The 17,442-nt window shown below is 37.3% G+C and overlaps 1 protein-coding gene across 1 annotated transcript in view; it reads left to right on the top strand.

Moving 5' to 3' along the window:
• KATNBL1 (katanin regulatory subunit B1 like 1) overlaps positions 1–17,442 on the top strand; it is a 46,125-nt gene that overhangs the window by 24,133 nt on the left and 4,550 nt on the right. Inside the window, exons 2-7 of the mRNA XM_030318581.1 lie at positions 9,659–9,789; positions 10,718–10,758; positions 12,210–12,489; positions 15,820–15,938; positions 17,095–17,145; positions 17,235–17,324. Coding sequence (XP_030174441.1) covers positions 9,673–9,789; positions 10,718–10,758; positions 12,210–12,489; positions 15,820–15,938; positions 17,095–17,145; positions 17,235–17,324 — 698 coding nt within the window. The 5' untranslated portion in view covers positions 9,659–9,672. The remainder of the gene's footprint in view (positions 1–9,658; positions 9,790–10,717; positions 10,759–12,209; positions 12,490–15,819; positions 15,939–17,094; positions 17,146–17,234; positions 17,325–17,442) is intronic.

The following is a 17,442-nucleotide window of genomic DNA, read 5'->3' as shown; positions in this document are numbered from 1 at the left end:
TGTGTGTGTGTGTGTATTGGGGGGTACAGTGAAGGGATGAAGAAGCTAAATGGTGAGGAAGAATGAGCAGAAGTCTAGACTTGGCTGGGCTGACCTTGATATGAGCGTCATCAGTGTTATAAAAGGCTCCCTTATAAGCTTCAAGTGACTTTGAAGATGTAATTTTTTTCAAATGAGAGGACAAAATCAAGGTTATAAAGGGTTAAAGAGAAAATGGAAACTAAAAAGCACTCATTGTAGAAATTTGGCAGGAAAGAGAAATAGAGAAAGGGTATAGGAGTTGATAGAGGAAACCTGAGCATGTTTGAAAGCAGAAGGGGAGGAATCAGTTCAAAGGGAGAAACTGAAGATATGGGGGGTGGGGAGGGGGGGAAGCTAAGTCCCAAATGAGGTGAGAAAGCAAGAACTGAGAAAATTAGATAGCATTGCCCTAATTTTGGAGAAGTTAAAATAGATCTTTCCGATGAAATGTTACCTCTCTGTTTTGGTATTTTTACCTTTTTCACTCTTTTACTATAAGGGAGTTGTACAATTAAGCTGCTTTTATTTTATTTTATTTTATTTTATTTTATTTTATTTTATTTTTAAAAATTTTTTTTAACGTTTATTTTTATTTTTGAGACAGAGAGAGACAGAGCATGAACGGGGGAGGGGCAGAGAGAGAGGGAGACACAGAACTGGAAGCAGGCTCCAGGCTCTGAGCTGTCAGCCCAGAGCCCGACGCGGGGCTCAAACTCACGGACTGTGAGATCATGACCTGAGCTGAAGTCGGACGCTTAACTGACTGAGCCACCCAGGCGCCCCTAAGCTGCTTTTATAAGACAGTGACCTCATTAAGTTAAAATATTTATTCAAATTATGAAATAATTCATGTTCCTTGAAGAAAGTAGAGAACCCTGTAAATGAAGGGGAAAAATCACCTGTAATTTCACTAGCAATAAGTAACTTTTGTTAGTGGTTTGGTAGAGTTCTTACGAATACATTGATCATTTAAACACACACACACACACACACACACATATATAGCTTTTGAAAAACCAGGATTATGAGAATGCAAGATGGTGCAGCCACTCTGAAAAACAGGATGGAGGTTCCTCAAAAAACTAAAAATAGAACTACCCTACGACCCAGTAATTACACTATTAGGCATTTATCCACAGGATACAGGTGTGCTGTTTCCAAGGGACACGTGCACCCCCATGTTTATAGCAACACTATCGACAATAGCCAAAATATGGAAACCGCCCAAATGTCCATCAATGGATGAAAGGATAAAGAAGATGTGGTATATATACACAATGGAGTATTACTCGGCAATCAAAAAGAATGAAATCTTGCCATTTGCAACTACGTGGATGCAACTGGAGGGTATTATGCTAAGCAAAATTAGTCAGAGAAAGACAAAAATCATATGACTTCACTCATATGAGGACTTTAAGAGACAAAACACATGAACATAAGGGAAGAGAAGTAAAAATAATATAAAAACAGGGAGGGGGACAAAACAGAAGAGACTCATAAATATGGAGAACAAACTGCGGGTTACTGGAGGGGCTGTGGGAGGGGGGGTGGATTAGATGGGTAAGGGGCACTAAGGAATATACTCCTGAAATCATTGTTGCACTGTATCCTAACTAATTTGGATGTAAATTTTTTAAAATAAAAAATGAAACTACAAAAAAATAAATAAATTTAAAACAAAAACCAGGATTACACTACACGTTTATTTTTTTTAACCTGCTTTTTGTAATGCCATTCCTTTTTTGTCTTTTTTTCTTCAATTTTTGTAATGTTTTTATTTATTTTTGAGAGAGAGAGAGCTTGAGTTGGGGAGTGGCAGAGAGAGGGAGACAGAGAATCTGAAGCAGGCTACGCTCCCTAACCTCTCAGCACAGAGCCTGATATGGGGCTCAAACTCATGAAATGCAAGGTTACAAACTGGGCCGAAGTTGGACACTGAACTGACTGAGCCACCCAGGCACCCCAATGCCATTATTTTTTTAACCTTCTTCCACTCACAAAACATTCTTTGAAAGTAGTGTTTTTAATATTCCGTTATAGACCCTGATCCCATTTGGATCAACCTTAGCATTATCAATTCCCTTTTTATCACCTTGTTTTTAAACCTGATCCAAATTTCATTTTTAAATGTTTGTGCTGCAGATACCAAAGCAGTTATTGAGTGCCCGGTAGCTGAATTTAGGTGGAGGGAATCTGTATCCCCAGGTCCTTAAGATTGTACCAGAAAAATCTCATCTTTACCTTCTATTCCTCTCCCCTTCGTTGAAATTTTGAAGAAAAAAGCCCATGTTCATCCTTCCCGTTTATTTTTGTGTGTGGCTGCTGTCTTATTAAGAAACCTGTGAGTTTTCTTTGAGCCCTGTAAAACCCCCTGGTGGGACTTAGAAGAGAGAAGAAAAGCTTACCCTTATAGGGTAAGGAAAGGATGGGAAGTAAGACTCCGTCCGTTTTGGTTTATGTTCATTTGTCTCTCTCTTGGCTCCTCAGAAGAATTAGTACTACCATCTTATTTGCTTGTTTGCCTGTTCAAGATTGAAAGTGTTGACTCTCATGTGGTTAGGAATGCGTTGCATTCAGTTAATGAAAATAAAGATGTGGAATGGCATGGATTTTATGCCCTACACTCTGTCACTAGCCTAGCGTCTTTGGGTTACTTGATCTCCTGGGTTTAAAAAAAAAAAAAAAAAGTTAGGCTGAAGCTTTAAATTCTAAAACTTCTTTATTTTTTATTTGTGTATCTTATTATTATATGATAATGGTTATAAACAGTTTTCAACCTCATGACTTGGGGTTGAAGTCAAGCCCTTTGTGAGAGGAAGTCTGTGGTAGTGATTGGAGGAGAATACTTGATACCAAGAATATTAATTATTGTAATTCTTTGTTCACAACCATGCTTTGCTTTTTAAGAAGAGGAATGAAATTGCCTAGTGATATTGCAGAGTTAAATACATTGTAAGTAATTGATATACTGTGGTGTATTGATGTAAAAAGAAAGCTTGAATTAATTTGATCTTGAGCTGTAAGAAGTTATTAGAGTCAAGAGTCCAGACGTGTTTCATTCTTGTATGATGAGTTTTTCTCACGTTTCATTCCTGTATGATGAGTTTTTCTCATCGTTGTGAGTAGGTAGGGAGTATGTGAACACATAGAGCTGTTTAATCTCTTAATTTGGCAGCCATTGTAGATGAATAGATCCCTTTTCATCTTTCCGATAAGAGATAACTACTGTATGAGGGGAATTCAACCCTCCAACTCCTTCTACCAGAGTTTGTTCTATCTTCTCAAGAAAATACCCATAACAATCACTGTTTTATCTTTATTTAAGAAAATATGCACCATATCCAATGTTGAGAACAATTATGGGTAAAGTTAGTATTTCAGTCTCAGTATCTTCTAACCCTTGCTTTCATTCCCTTTAGGCCTTGTTTCATTTTTTTCCTTTTGAATTAAAAGATTATCCTTTCTGGTTTCTGTAATCATGGTCTTCATCCACTCTTAATTTTATTTCAGATTATTCTTTTTGTATATTAGCAAATAGCACTGTTGGAAACACCTAGGAGCCTCAACAAATTGCTTTAAACCGTCTTTTTATCTGAAAAAAATTTTTTAACATGCATTTATTTTTTGAAAGACAGAGGCAGAGTGTGAGCAGGGGAGGGGCAGAGAGAGAGAGGGAGACACAGAATCCCAGGCTGTCAGCACAGAGCCTGACGTGGGACTCAAACTCACAAACTGTGAGATAATGACCTGAGCCAAAGTCAGACACTTAACTGACTGAGCCACCCAGGCGCCCCACTTTAAACTGTTTTAGTAGCACTATGAAATGCTCTGGAGGGGAAAGGATAATCTTACATTATTGCCCAAGAAGGGTAATAGCAAATGTATCCGATGTAAAGCAAAATGGACTCTGTAGTGTAAAAATCCTTTGTAACGAAACTTTACCAATTACACTTTTGATAGTGTATTTTTTTTAAATTTTTTTAACGTTTATTTATTATTGAGAGACAGAGAAAGACAGAGCATGAGCAGGGGAGGGGCAGAGAGGGTGAGACACAGAATCCGAAGCAGGTTCCAGGCTTTGAGCTGTCAGCACAGAGCCCAATGCGGGGCTTGAACTCATGAACCACGAGATCATGACCTGAGCTGAAGTGGGATGCTTAAGCAACCGAACCACCCAGGCGCCCCTTGATAATTTACTTGTTAAAGCTTTATTGAACTATAACTTATATACCATAAAATGCACCTGTTTTAAATGTAGAGTTCACTGATTTTGAGTATATGCAGAATTTTACAGTTATCGACCACAATCTATTTTTAGAACATTCCATTGTCACCGTTACTCCCAAAGAAGCATTGTGTCCATTTGCAGTTATTCTCACTCCTACCTCAGCCCTAGGCAACCATTAATCTACTTTCTGTCTGTGCTCTTTATTTTTATGGATATTTCATATCAATGAAATTACATAATATCTCTTGTGTTTGTCTTCTTTCACTTAACTGTGATGTTCATACATATTGTATAGCATGTATTATTTTCATTTTTATTGTTGAGTAGTATTCCCAATAGATAGAGCACATTTTGTTTTTCCATTCACCAGTTGGTAGACATTTGGATTGTTTCCAGTCTTTAAAAACATTTTTAAAAATTTATTTATTTTGAGAGAGAGAGAGAGAGAGGCTGTGTGTGGGTGCATAACCTGGGGAGGAGCAGAGAGAGGGGGAGAGAATCCCAAGCAGGCTCCATGCTGTGTTAGCACAGAGCCTGATGTGGGGTCAAACTCACAAACTGTGAGGTCATGATGTAAGCCAAAATCAAGAGTCAGACACTTAACCAAATTAGCCACCCAGGTGCCCCATGGGTTGTTTCTACTTTTTAGCTATTCTGAATAATGTTTTTATCAACATTTGCATACAGGTCTTTGTGTAGACATAAACTTTCATTTTTCATGAGTAAATATGTAGGGGTAGATTTGCTGGATCATATGGTAAATCCATATTTAACATTTCAAGAAACTGCCAAACTGGGGCGCCTGGGTGGCGCAGTCGGTTAAGCATCTGACTTCAGCCAGGTCACGATCTCGCGGTCCGCGAGTTCGAGCCCCGCGTCGGGCTCTGGGCTGATGGCTCGGAGCCTGGAGCTTGTTTCCGATTCTGTGTCTCCCTCTCTCTCTGCCCCTCCCCCGTTCATGCTCTGTCTCTCTCTGTCCCAAAAATAAATAAAAGTTGAAAAAAAAAAAATTAAAAAAAAAAAAAAAAAGAAACTGCCAAACTATTTTCCAGAGTCACTATACCATTTTACATTCCTACAATAATGTAAGGGTTCTAGTTTCTCCATATCCTTCTCAACATTTGTTATTACATGTCATTTTTATTATAGCCCTTCTCATAGTTGTGAAATAGTATGTCATTGTGGTTGTAACTTGCATCATTAGTTAAAATGGCACGTCCTTGTTCTGCTGTTGTTGGGTGGAGTTTTTTGTCATTGTTGATTTTATCCTGTTGGTTGATGGTTTTGTCTTACAGCCTTGTTGAATTTGTCTGTTTGTTCCATCAGTTATCTGGAGGAGATATTGAAATCTCTAAGATTATTGTGGAATTTCCTGTTCCTCCTTTCAGCCCCTTTCAGTTTTTGCTTCATGTATTTTTCAACTGTCTTCTTTGGTACACACATATTTAAGATTTCTCTTTTTCTCTTTCTTAAGATTAAAAAAAATTTTTTTTTTGTTTTTTTACATTTATTTGTTTTTGATAGAGAGAGACAGAGCACAAGTCGGGGAGGGGCAGAGAGAGATGGAGACCCAGAATCCAAAGCAGGCTCCAGGCTCTGAGCTGTCAGCACAGAGCCCGACGCAGGGCTTGAACTCACAAACCTTGAGATCATGACCTGAGCCAAAGTCAGACGCTCAACCGACTTAGCCACCCAGGAGCCCCTAAAATTTTTTTGAATTTATCTTTATTTATTTTTTGAAGCAGGCCATTTATTTATTTATTTTTAAGTTTATTTATTGAGAGAGACAGAGACAGCAAGAGCAGGGGAAGGACAGAGAGAGAGAGAGAATCCCAAGCAGGCTCCACACTGCCAGCTGTAGAGCATGATGTAGGGCTCAAACTCACAAACCGTGAGATCATGCCCTGAGCTGAAGTTGGACGCCCAACTGACTAAGGACCCCAGGCACCCCTTACAGTTTAATTATCTTAAATATTTCCTCTCTGTGTATTTTGAACCACATCAGATTGTGTTATAATTTTTGCTTCAACCATCAAACATGTTTACCATTTTCTTTTTGTCTTTCTGATGTTCTAAGATTTCTTCTTTAACTTCCTTTTACCCGAGAATGTCTTGGTTTCCCCTTCATTCCTGAAGGATTTCCTCTGCACATAGGATGCTGGGTTGACAATTCTTTTAACTTGGCAAATGTGCCATTGCCTTGTGACTCTCCTTCAGTTACCTCCATCTCTTCTCTCATGAGCACCACGTTTTATTTCATTTATGTAGAAACGTCTTCCCTTAGCCTGCTCTCCTGCTTCAGTGGTTGTCCTCTACTCCTTGTGCACAGCCTTCACTCATCCTGGAATCTTCCTTCATAACCATCCTGGGAATTCCCTTCTCCTCTTTCCTGTTGGATTTCCATTTCTTATATTTCTAATTTTTGTTTTTCACTTCTCTGATTGCTACTGCAAAGAATGTTTTTGGAATTCTGAATGTCTGAAGATATCTCTGTTATACTAAATTGGTAATTTGGCTGGTTATAAATCTTCGGTTCCTTAAGAATTTTGAAGGCATTGTTTTATGTCATGATAATGTGTGACCTGATTGGGGTTTTAGGGTTTACTGTTTGTTTGTTTGCTTGCTTGCTTGCTTCATGTTTTCAGCTTTTCTAGTGCCATGAAATGTGACAGTTATGTGCCTTGTAGGTCTATTTTCATGGACCATGATGGACCTCATTGTGTTTTTCAATGTGGAAATTCATGTCCTTCAATTCTATACAATTTTCAGTTATATCTTTGATTTCTTCTTTGTTTTCTCTGTACTCTTTCTAAAATTCCATTTATTTGGGTGTTGCTTCCTCTAAGCCAATCTTACTTATGTTTTTCCTATATTCCAGGAGATACCCTCAAGTTTCTTTTCCAACTTTCTGTTGATTTTTTTTTTGCTATCTTATTTTACCCTATTTTAAATTTCCAAATTAAATTTTAATTTCTTTGTTGGTTTGTTTTCTGTCTCATTTGTGTTTCATGTATGCAGTTTGTTCTTGTCTCTTGAGGGTTTCTGATAGTTGAGTTTGTTGATACAATTTACATAAGATAAAAATTCATCCTTTTTAGTGCGTAGTTCTGTTAGTTTTGGCAGGTAACTACCACCATAATCAAGATGTAAAACAGTTCTTTGGGGACTTTGACCAAAACTGATGTCAGTATTTTTAGATGTGTGAATGTGTAGGTATGTGTGTTTTCCTCTGGGCTTGATGAGAGTTTCCCAAAGAAGGATTTTCTGCACTCCTCCTGGAGTGTATAAGGCTGGCTGCAAGAGGCAAATGGTGGAAACGTTAGATCTCAATATTTAGTATGTAAACTTTCACTTGATTCCCTATTACAATATATTCTTCTCCTTCATTTCTGCTTGGTATTTCCTATCCCAGGGACTCTGTTTTAAATTTTCTGTACTGTAAAACTTTTATTGGAACTGGGAAAGGGATCTAGGGATCTAAATGTTTCTTAAATGGATATTCAATCATTCTACTTATTCTTAAGCCTGCATTTATCCTCACTTCTTGAGGTCCTCAATATTGCCAACTCCTAAACCTTTGGGGGATTCCGCTTTAAACCTTTACTCATTGCTGATTTAGGGTTTGGCTTTGTCAGGTCTGAAAACTGCTTTGCAGTTTTCAAAATGTTGTTGCCATCGACTCGACTCCTCTTTGTCATTATGAGTTTTATGCCTTTAAAAATCCTTTACTATCATTGTAATGGGGTTTCAGGGAAGGGTAGAAATAATTGCCTATGTTTAGTCCATTATCTTTAATAAGTATCTCTACCTTGTACGAAAGATCCTTTATGATCTAGCTTCTATCTCTCCAGCCTCATTTTTCACTCTGCTGCAACCCACCTCCAGCCTAAGCTCCAGTCACATGCATCTACTTAAGAGATTGCCAAACAAACCGTGTTGCTTCATGCCTTTCAGTTCTGTTCATGCTATTTTTTCAATGTGCTATTTATCCTTTAAGTCTCTCCTCAGGGAAGCTTTGCTGCCTCACATGAGTGTCCTGTCAGGGTGTTTATCGTGTTACTGCAATTATTTATTTTTTTAAAAAGTCTCATCGTAGAGGTTTTTAAAAAAATTTTTTTAATGTTTATTTATTATTGAGAGAGAGAGAGAGAGAGCGCAAGCAGGAGAGGGGCAGAGAGAGGAGGAGACACAGAATTTGAAGGAGGCTCCAGGCTCTGAGCCGTCAGCACAGAGCCTGACGCGGGGCTCAAAACCACAAACTGTGAGATCATGACCTGAGCCGAAGTCGGACGCTCAGCCAACTGAGGCACCCAGGCGCCTCACATCCTAGAGGTTTTTTAATCTGAGGTTACAGGTAGAAGGGATGCCCAGGGATTAGTGGCAGGAGATCATAGAACACCCTGAAATTATTTGCACATTTTTGTGTGTTTGTGCGTATTTTTGGAAAATTGTCTAAGGCAGATTTTTTTCTAAGAGGTGCATCAGAAATGCTGTGGAGCTTTTTTAGAAATATAATTGCTTTGGGCTTCACTCCAGAGACCTGCTGAGTTACAGTCTGAAATTAAGGCCCAGAAAGATATGTTTTCTAAAAGCTTCCCAAGTGATCCTTGAGAACAGCATCTCTGGTCCATCATCTACATTAATTCCAGGGCCTGGCATATATAGTGAATGCTCAGTAAATGTTGAAAAAAGGAACAAGGGAGGAACTTGTATTCAGGTCATGGGCTGAAATAAATTTCTTATGTGAAACCTGGGTGCAAGTCAGTAAATCAGTAATTTATTCTGTTACATATAGGAAGTAATAGCCTCTATTTCCTCCCCCTCTTTGGATATAATTGAAGAACTGAGAAATAGTGGAATGGCTTTTCAAAGGGAGAGGAAAGCTCTGGAGACCTAACTGTAAGAATGAAAGAAAAATTTAAGGATTAGACATAAAACAGGTCATGTATGTATATATATATATATAATTTGATTTTTATTCCTCTGGCTGCTTATAGTTGTATTTGACCCACTGATTTTGATTCTAAAACTAGACATCTATACATTTGGATGTCATTGATACTTACTATATAGACCTGATTTCATAACCTATAAATTTAAATTTAATATATGACTAGTGATAGGGCAAATGTGGAGATTGACATGTTGCATTGGCAAAAAATATATGCCATATTATTGTTTACTGGCTGCAACTAAAGAATGAGAACAGAAAGAGCCTAATTTCCTGGAATGCCCTGCCTTGTGTTTCCTCTGTTTAAGGTTAAAAAGTGTATAAATTAGAACCATGTCCTCTGCTTTACTCATAAACCTCTTTTACATAGTGTTGTATTTTTATGTGTCTGTTAAGGAAATGATCAGGCTCTTTTGCTTTTTGTATTTTCTATTTATTATTTTTGTTTTGTTGTTTAGGTATTTAAGAGATTATGGCAACTGAGGCCCACAATGTTAAAAAACGAACCTTTTGTAATAATATTGAGGATCATTCCACTGATCTTCCTAGAAAAAGGATCTCTAATTTTACTAATAAGAACATGAAGGAGGTAAGTGCATGGTTTCTGGGAAATGGGTGAGAGAGTATCTTAATCTGTTCGTGGTGCTATAGCATAATACCATAGACGAGATGATTTATAAACAGTGGAAAGTTATTTCTCACAGTTGTGGAGACTGGGAATTCCAAGACAAAGGCCCTGGCTGATTTGGTATCTGGTTAGAGCTCATTTCCTGGTTCATAGTTGTCTATCTTGTCTGCTGTCTTCACATGGTAGAAGGGTTAAAAGAGCTCTCGGGGGTCTCTTTTACAAGGCCTCTAATCCCGTTCATTAGGATGACACCTCATGACCTAATCGCCTCCCAAAGGCCCCACCTCCTAATATCATTCATTTTGGGCATTAGGATTTCAACATGAATTCTGGGGAGACGTTGTCATTCAGTACATCAGATAGTTTACACTGTTAAGTCTATGGATAGTTTTGATTAAACTATTTAAACAACAGGAAGGTGACCATTTGCTTAGTCTCCCAGAATTAGGTAGAATTAATGAAATACTGAAAATTATTTATATTCCAAAAGCTGTAAAAACTTTATGGACAGTATGCTATTTTTGATAAGATATCATTTAAATATGGTAGTTTAATTTTAAAGAGGAATCCCAGAGGTGCTTTTGGTTCACCACTGCAAGGCTCATTCATGCTGATAGAATTTCTTTTAAATGATATTAAAAGTCAATGTACTTTAAGTACCATGCAAATATAATATATGACTAGTGACCTAGAAAATAGGGAGATGAGTATGTTGCTTTGTCAAATATAGCTACATAGAGTATTGTAACTAAAGATTGAGACTACAACTTTAATCTGGAAAATTTAACTATTAGATTTCAGATTTGTTGATATCAATCACAAAGTTTACATAGCTTCACAAAAGAACTTTATTACGCTGTTAATAACTATATCTACTTTTATTTTTCAGGTTAAGAAATCTCCAAAACAGTTGGCTGCTTACATAAATAGGTAAGAGCTTCTTTAAAGTTTGTGGGAAACAGAAATGTTGAAAGCTGGGTAATAGTGAAAATAGGGAAAACATTAATTATTCTCTTCTATTGTTATAAGTAACTATTGTCAAACAGCTCCTTTGTGCCAGTCACTGTGCAAAACACATCAGTAATATCTCTAATCCTTACAGCAATCCTACTAGAGAGGTATCATTGCCCCTAACAGTTGATGAGAAAAACTAAAGATTTGTGATTAGTTCAGGGTCATACAGCAGAAAGTAGTGAAAATGGCATTCATTCTTTAAAGGCACTTTCTAGCAAACTACTTGTTCTCAAAATGTGATCCGATAACAGTGGGGTTCCCTGAAGCCCTTTCAGGGAATTTGTGAAGTCAAAACTATATTCATAACAATAACATTAATTCATCGTTTTCATTTTTACACTCTTACCAGTGTACAGTAGTTTTCATATTTGATACCACTGGAGACTGAATGCAGAGTCGGATATGAGAATCCAGCTTCTTCTGTTAGGCCAGATATTAACAATTTTGAGCAAATAGAAAGAACAGTGCCATTCTTCTTACTATATTTTGTTTTGTTTTGGAAAAGATAGGATTTTTCTTTTGCAAAATACTCTGTGTTAACATGTGACAAGCTTATTATTTCTTAAATGAATCAATAAGTATTCTCAATTTTAGAGTCTGATACAGTAAATATCAGTAGATATTGGCCACATAAAAACATTCTTTTGAAACTTCAATAATTTTAAGAGTTGGAAGGCATCCCAAGGCCAAAACGTTTGAGAATCACCATGCAGAACTGTGAGATTTGCTGTATTGTGTTTCATCTTATTTAAACAAATTAAATATACTTAAGTTTAATCAGAGTAAGTATTCTTTTTTATAATACATTAAAATATATTTCAGATTTGCACAATTCAAACTAATATTTCATTTTATTATTTTTCTTTGTAATATTTCATTTAAAAAAACCTTTTTTTTTAATGTTATTTATTTTTGAGAGAGAGAGAGGACAGAGCGCGAGTCAGGGAGGGGCAGAGAGAGAGGGGACACAGAATCCAAAGCAGGTTCCAGGCTCTGACCCGTCAGCACAGAGCCCCCACAGGGCTCAAACTCAAGAACCACGAGACCATAGCCAAAGTCGGACGCTTAACCAACTGAGCCACCCAGGCACCCCTGTAATATTTCATTTTAAAAGCATCTAGTTATTATGCCTTTTCAGTTTCATTTGGTATAAAGTATTATTTTTTTCATTGCTTTCTAGATGGTTTGTAATTTCCTTTTTATTTTCCTCGTCAATCTAAGAGTTAAGATTTTTTTTTATTCTATTTTCTTCTAATTTTAGTGGATTGTAATCACAAAATGTGGCCTATTGAATCTTTCTGCTTAAAAAGTTGTAAAGGTTTTCATGTGGTTCTTTTTCATTTTAAAAAAATCAATTCTTTTTACAGAACAGTTGGACAAGCTGTGAAAAGCCCAGATAAACTACGTAAAGTGATCTATCGCAGAAAGAAAGCGCATCATCCTTTTCCAAATCCTTGTTATAGAAAAAAACAGTCCCCTAGAAGTGGGGGCTGTGACATGGCAAATAAAGAAAACGAACTGGCTTGTGCAGGTCACCTGCCTGAAAAATTACGCCATGATAGTCGAACATACTTGCTTAACTCCAGTGATTCTGGTTCTTCACAGACGGAAAGCCCGTCATCAAAATATAGTGGGTTTTTTTCTGAGGTAAGTCACTTATATGAGGCTAACTTTATCCTATTATACTATTGGCTTTTTCCTTTGTCATATTCTGCTAGCAGAGTAATTCACTGTGCACTGAACTTAGACTTAAGTAATTGTAACTCCCTGAGCCAGTTTTCTAGATTAATCAAATTTGAATCAGTAGTTATTCCATTTCATTAAGTCATGATATCTGAGATAGAATGAAATGATTGACAAGCTGCAATAAATATTCAAAATGGCAAGTTGACCAGTAGAGATTTAAAGGAAAGGAAAAGAAGAAATCTTGCCTCAACAGTGGACCACCAAAGTCAGTTATCCAGGAACATTTTGTTTGACTCTCAAAATTACCATTGGAAGCTTCATTCAGGCAAACCCCCTGAGATTTGCTGCTTTTCTAGCTCAGGTAAAGTTAGTTGTTTGAACAAGTTCAAGGGAATATTGGGTGATAGAAATACTCTAAAATTGGATTGTGATGATGATTGTATAATTTTATAAATTTATTACAAATTGTATTGTATTACATACTTTCAGTAGTTGAGTTTTATGAAAAAACACCTCAAAAACAAAAACAAAGCAGCTTTCTTTTAAAAATGATCATTTGTGGGGCACCTGGGTGGCTCAGTTGGTTAAGTGCCTGACTTTGCTTAGGGCATGGTCTCATGGTTCGTGGGTTAATGCCCCCACATTGGGCTCTGGGCTGACAGCTCAGAGCCTGGAGCCTGCTTCGGATTCTGTGTCTCCCTCTCTCTCTGCCCCTCCCCCACTCATGCTCTGTCTCTGTCTTCAAAAATAAACACTGAAAAAAATAAAATAAAAATGATCATTTGAGGCGCACCTAGGTGGCCCAATCAGTTGAGCATTCGATTCTTGGTTTCTGCTCAGGTCATAATCTTACAGTTTGTGAGCTTGAGCCCTGCATCAGGCTCCACAATGACAGTGCAGAGCCTGCTTGGGATTCTTTCTCTCCCCCTCTCTTTCTGTCTGTCCCCTGCTGGTGTGCTTGCTCTCTCTCTCTCTCAAAATAGGCTTAAAAAACAAAAAAAAACAAAAAAAAAAAAGAAATTTCACAAATAAGTTCTTAAAAAATAGTCATTTGAAGGAATAGTTTGATAAAATTTATAAACATGAGTTTATATATTATCGCATGTGTATTGTATATGTTGTAGAAAATAAACTCAAAGGAAAAACTTATTCATAATCTCAACGTTTCGAAATAATCACGTTAAATTTTTGATGTATCTTTTTCTCTTCATGTTATACATGTTGCTTGATTACTTGATTTTTAAGTTTAATAAATTTGGATTTTTTTCCATGTAATTAAATAATGGTTCTACAATTTTTTGATGGATACATAACATTAACTTCTTTTACTATGAGTTGGTACGCTTAGTATTGTTCTATCTGGCATGACAACTTGAAAAACACTTTCTGTGGCATACAAGCAGAAAATCTTTTTAGATTAAAATGATATTAAGTGTGTAGGTAAATGAAAATGAACATTGCATTTAGGATAATAAATACAGGTAAATAAGAAGAGGGATGCCTAGGTGGCTCAGTCGGTTGATTTCAGCTTGGGTCATGATCCTACGGTTGTGGGATCAAGCCCTGCATCAGGGTCTGTGCTGAGCATGGAGCCTGTTTCTCTCTCTCTCCTTCTCCCTCTCCCTCTCTCCCTCTCTCCCTCTCTCCCTCTCCCTCTCCCTCTCTCCCTCTCCCTCTTCTTCTCTCCCTCTCCCTCTTCTTCTCCCCCTCTCCCTCTCCCCCTCTCCCTCTCCCCCTCTCCCTCTCCCTCTCTTCCTCTCCCTCCCTCCCTCTTCCCCTCTCCCTCTCTCTCTCACTGTCTCTCCCTCTCCCTGTCTCTCTCTCTTCCTCCCTCTCCCTCCCTCTCCCTCTCTCTCCTTCTCTCTCCCTCTTTCTCCCTCTCCTCTGCTCACACACACATGCTCTTTCTCAAGTAGAAAATAACGATAAGATAAAAGAAAGATGGAAAATTAAACATTGTTAAGTAAAACCATACAGTGGAGTATTATTTGACCATTATAAAGGAGTGAAGTACCAATACATATACTACACTATATATAAACCTTGAAAACATTATACTGTGTGAAAGAAGCCATATCAAAAAGGCTAACTGTTGTATAATTCAATTTATATGAACTGTCTAGGTAAAGTCATAGAGTCAAAAAGTTGATTAATGGTTGTCAGGGGCTGGCAAGAAGGAAGAATGGAGTCCAGGGTTTCTTTTAGACATGATGAAAATGTTGATTAAAACTGATCGTGATAGGGGCGCCTAGGTGGCTCAGTCGGTTGAGCATCCAACTTCAGCTCAGGGCATGATCTCACGGTCCGTGAGTTCGAGCCCCGCGTTGGGCTCTATGCTGACAGCTCAGAGCCTGGAGCTGCTTCAGATTCTGTGTCTCCCTCTCTCTGACCCTCCCCTGTTCACGCTCTGTCTCTCAATAATAAATAAATGTTTAAAAAAATTAAAAAAAAAAACTGATCGTGATAACAGTTGCACAACTCCATGCATATACTAAAATCTACTGAATTGTACATTTTAAGTGGTTAAGTTTTATGGTATGTGAATTATATCTTAATCTGTTATTTTTTAAAAATGGATCTCGTTGTTCCAGTTCTAAAATTAATCTTACAGAAATATTTGTACAAGTGCATATAAGTGAAAAACAAGGTTTTCAAAAACACAATATTGTAATATTTTAATTTTGTATATCTAATTTGTCTCTGTCTAGAAAATGGTTTTTTAAAGATACATACCAGTCTGTTAACTGTGGTTAACAGTTAACACTTCTAGGGAGTGATACTAGATTTTTTGTGGGCAGATAGAGATTATTTACTTTTTATTTGATACAGTCCTGTGCTATTTGAACTTTTTACAACAGGAATGTATTACTATCTTATATAAGAAAAAATGAATTTAAATATTGGTCATGACTGAATTTTTGTGGTTTCCTTCTCATGTTATTCAGTTGATAGTGACTAGCCTATACATATTTACTTTTTCCTTTAATCCACATTATAAATTAAATCCCAGGCTTATAGGTGAGCTAAATATAATTTATTTTATAAATTGGTGAGATTTAAAAAGAAAATGGTAGCAAATAAAAAGTATTGATAAAAAACGAACAGGTCCTAAATTTATTCAGATCATTTGTTTACTGTGTTTAACTGCAACATTGCTTTGGCAGGGGGCAGTAAAAGGAGTCACCTCTGCATAATTTAAAAATATGTCTACCAGAATCATTTAATTGAAAAAAAATGGTTTCATGTCATGTTTCAATGTGCTTTTTAACAAATTAGATTACTGCCTTTCAGGTTTCTCAGGACCATGAAACAATGGCACAGGTTTTGTTCAGCAGGAATTTGAGATTGAATGTAGCTTTAACGTTCTGGAGAAAGAGAAGTATAAGTGAACTTGTAGCCTATTTGGTGAGGTAAGTGTGACCTTTTATGCTTTTGTTCAGTTAAAGCAATTTCCAGTGTTTTGTCTTGAAGTGTCTCTTTCTTATGTTATACTGGGTAAAATTTTAAACTTCTTATATTTAGCTTCACTAGTAACAATATAGTTTAAATTACATTTATCACCAATCTAAGAGTAAACAAAATACAGAAAACCATTGGTTTCATCATATTGAACAAAACTATTACCTTCTCTAAAATTTTTACAATATAAAACTAAGAGATACCAGTATGGGGAGAATAACTTTTTAAAAATCCCCTTTGAGCGGGGCGCCTGGGTGGCTCAGTCAGTTAAGCGTCTGACTTCAGCTCAGGTCATGATCTCGCAGTTCATGAGTTCGAGCCCTGTGTCAGGCTCTGTGCTGTCAGCTCTGAGCCTGGAGCCTGCTTCTGATTCTGTGTCTCCCTCTCTCTCTGCCCCTCCCCTGCTTGCACTCTGTCTCTCTCTGTCTCTCAGAAATAAATAAAAACTTCAAAAAAATTAAAAAAAAAAGTCCCCTTTGAGCGAAAACTTTAATCATGGCCTTTTTCAGTGTATTCAAGTCTCTTCTCAAACAGTACCTTAATGAGGCCTTCCCTGACCACCTTATTAAAAAACATTTCTTGGGGCGTCTGGATGGCTCAGTTGGTTGAGTGTCCGACTTCAGCTCAGGTCATGATCTCACAGTTCGAGGGTTCAAGCCCCTCATTGGACTCAGGGCTGACAGCTTGGAGCCTAGAGCCTGCTTTGGATTCTGTTTCCCTCTCTCTCTGCCCCTCCCCTGCTTGCGCGCGCGCGCTCTCTCTCTCTCTCTCTCTCTCTCTCTCTCTCTCTCTCTCTCTCAAAAATAAATAAACATTAAAAATATATACATTTCTTCACTCCCAATCTTTCTGGTTTTATTTTTTTTCCATAGCACTTACTACTATCAACATGCTGTATATATTTTACTTGTTTGTTTATTGTCTGTTTCTGCCCTCTCCCACATCCTACTCTGAAATACATGTCCTTTCTCTTTGTTTACTGCTGTATCCCCAGCACCTGGCTCATCAGAGAGACTCAGATCATTTGTTGAATGAGTAAATTTCTCAAAAGCAGTGTGAAGGGTATAAACAAGGAAATCTGTTCTCTAAGCAGTTTTGTACCCACAGGATAGAAGATCTTGGAGTTGTCGTGGATTGCCTTCCTGTGCTCACCAATAGGTAAAAATAATATTTTTCAGAAAAAAAGTAAGTTTAAATAGAAGGGCAGATGACCTGTTCATATTTTTACAACTTAGTATTTATTTTAGTTTACAGGAGGAAAAACAGTACATCTCACTTGGCTGCTGTGTAGATTTGTTGCCTCTAGTCAAGTCCTTACTTAAAAGCAAATTCGAAGAGTAAGTGCTAATCTCTCAATTCACTTTTCTCTTTCAACATCCTTGATTTTGTTTCTTGCGTGTATATAGTGATAGATTGAGCTACATGAGACATGAATGGTGTCTGTTTTCAGAGAGC

This window comes from Lynx canadensis, chromosome B3 (genome assembly GCF_007474595.2).
Source record: "Lynx canadensis isolate LIC74 chromosome B3, mLynCan4.pri.v2, whole genome shotgun sequence".
Lineage (NCBI taxonomy): Eukaryota > Metazoa > Chordata > Mammalia > Carnivora > Felidae > Lynx > Lynx canadensis.
This window is presented reverse-complemented; position numbering and strand designations above follow the sequence as displayed.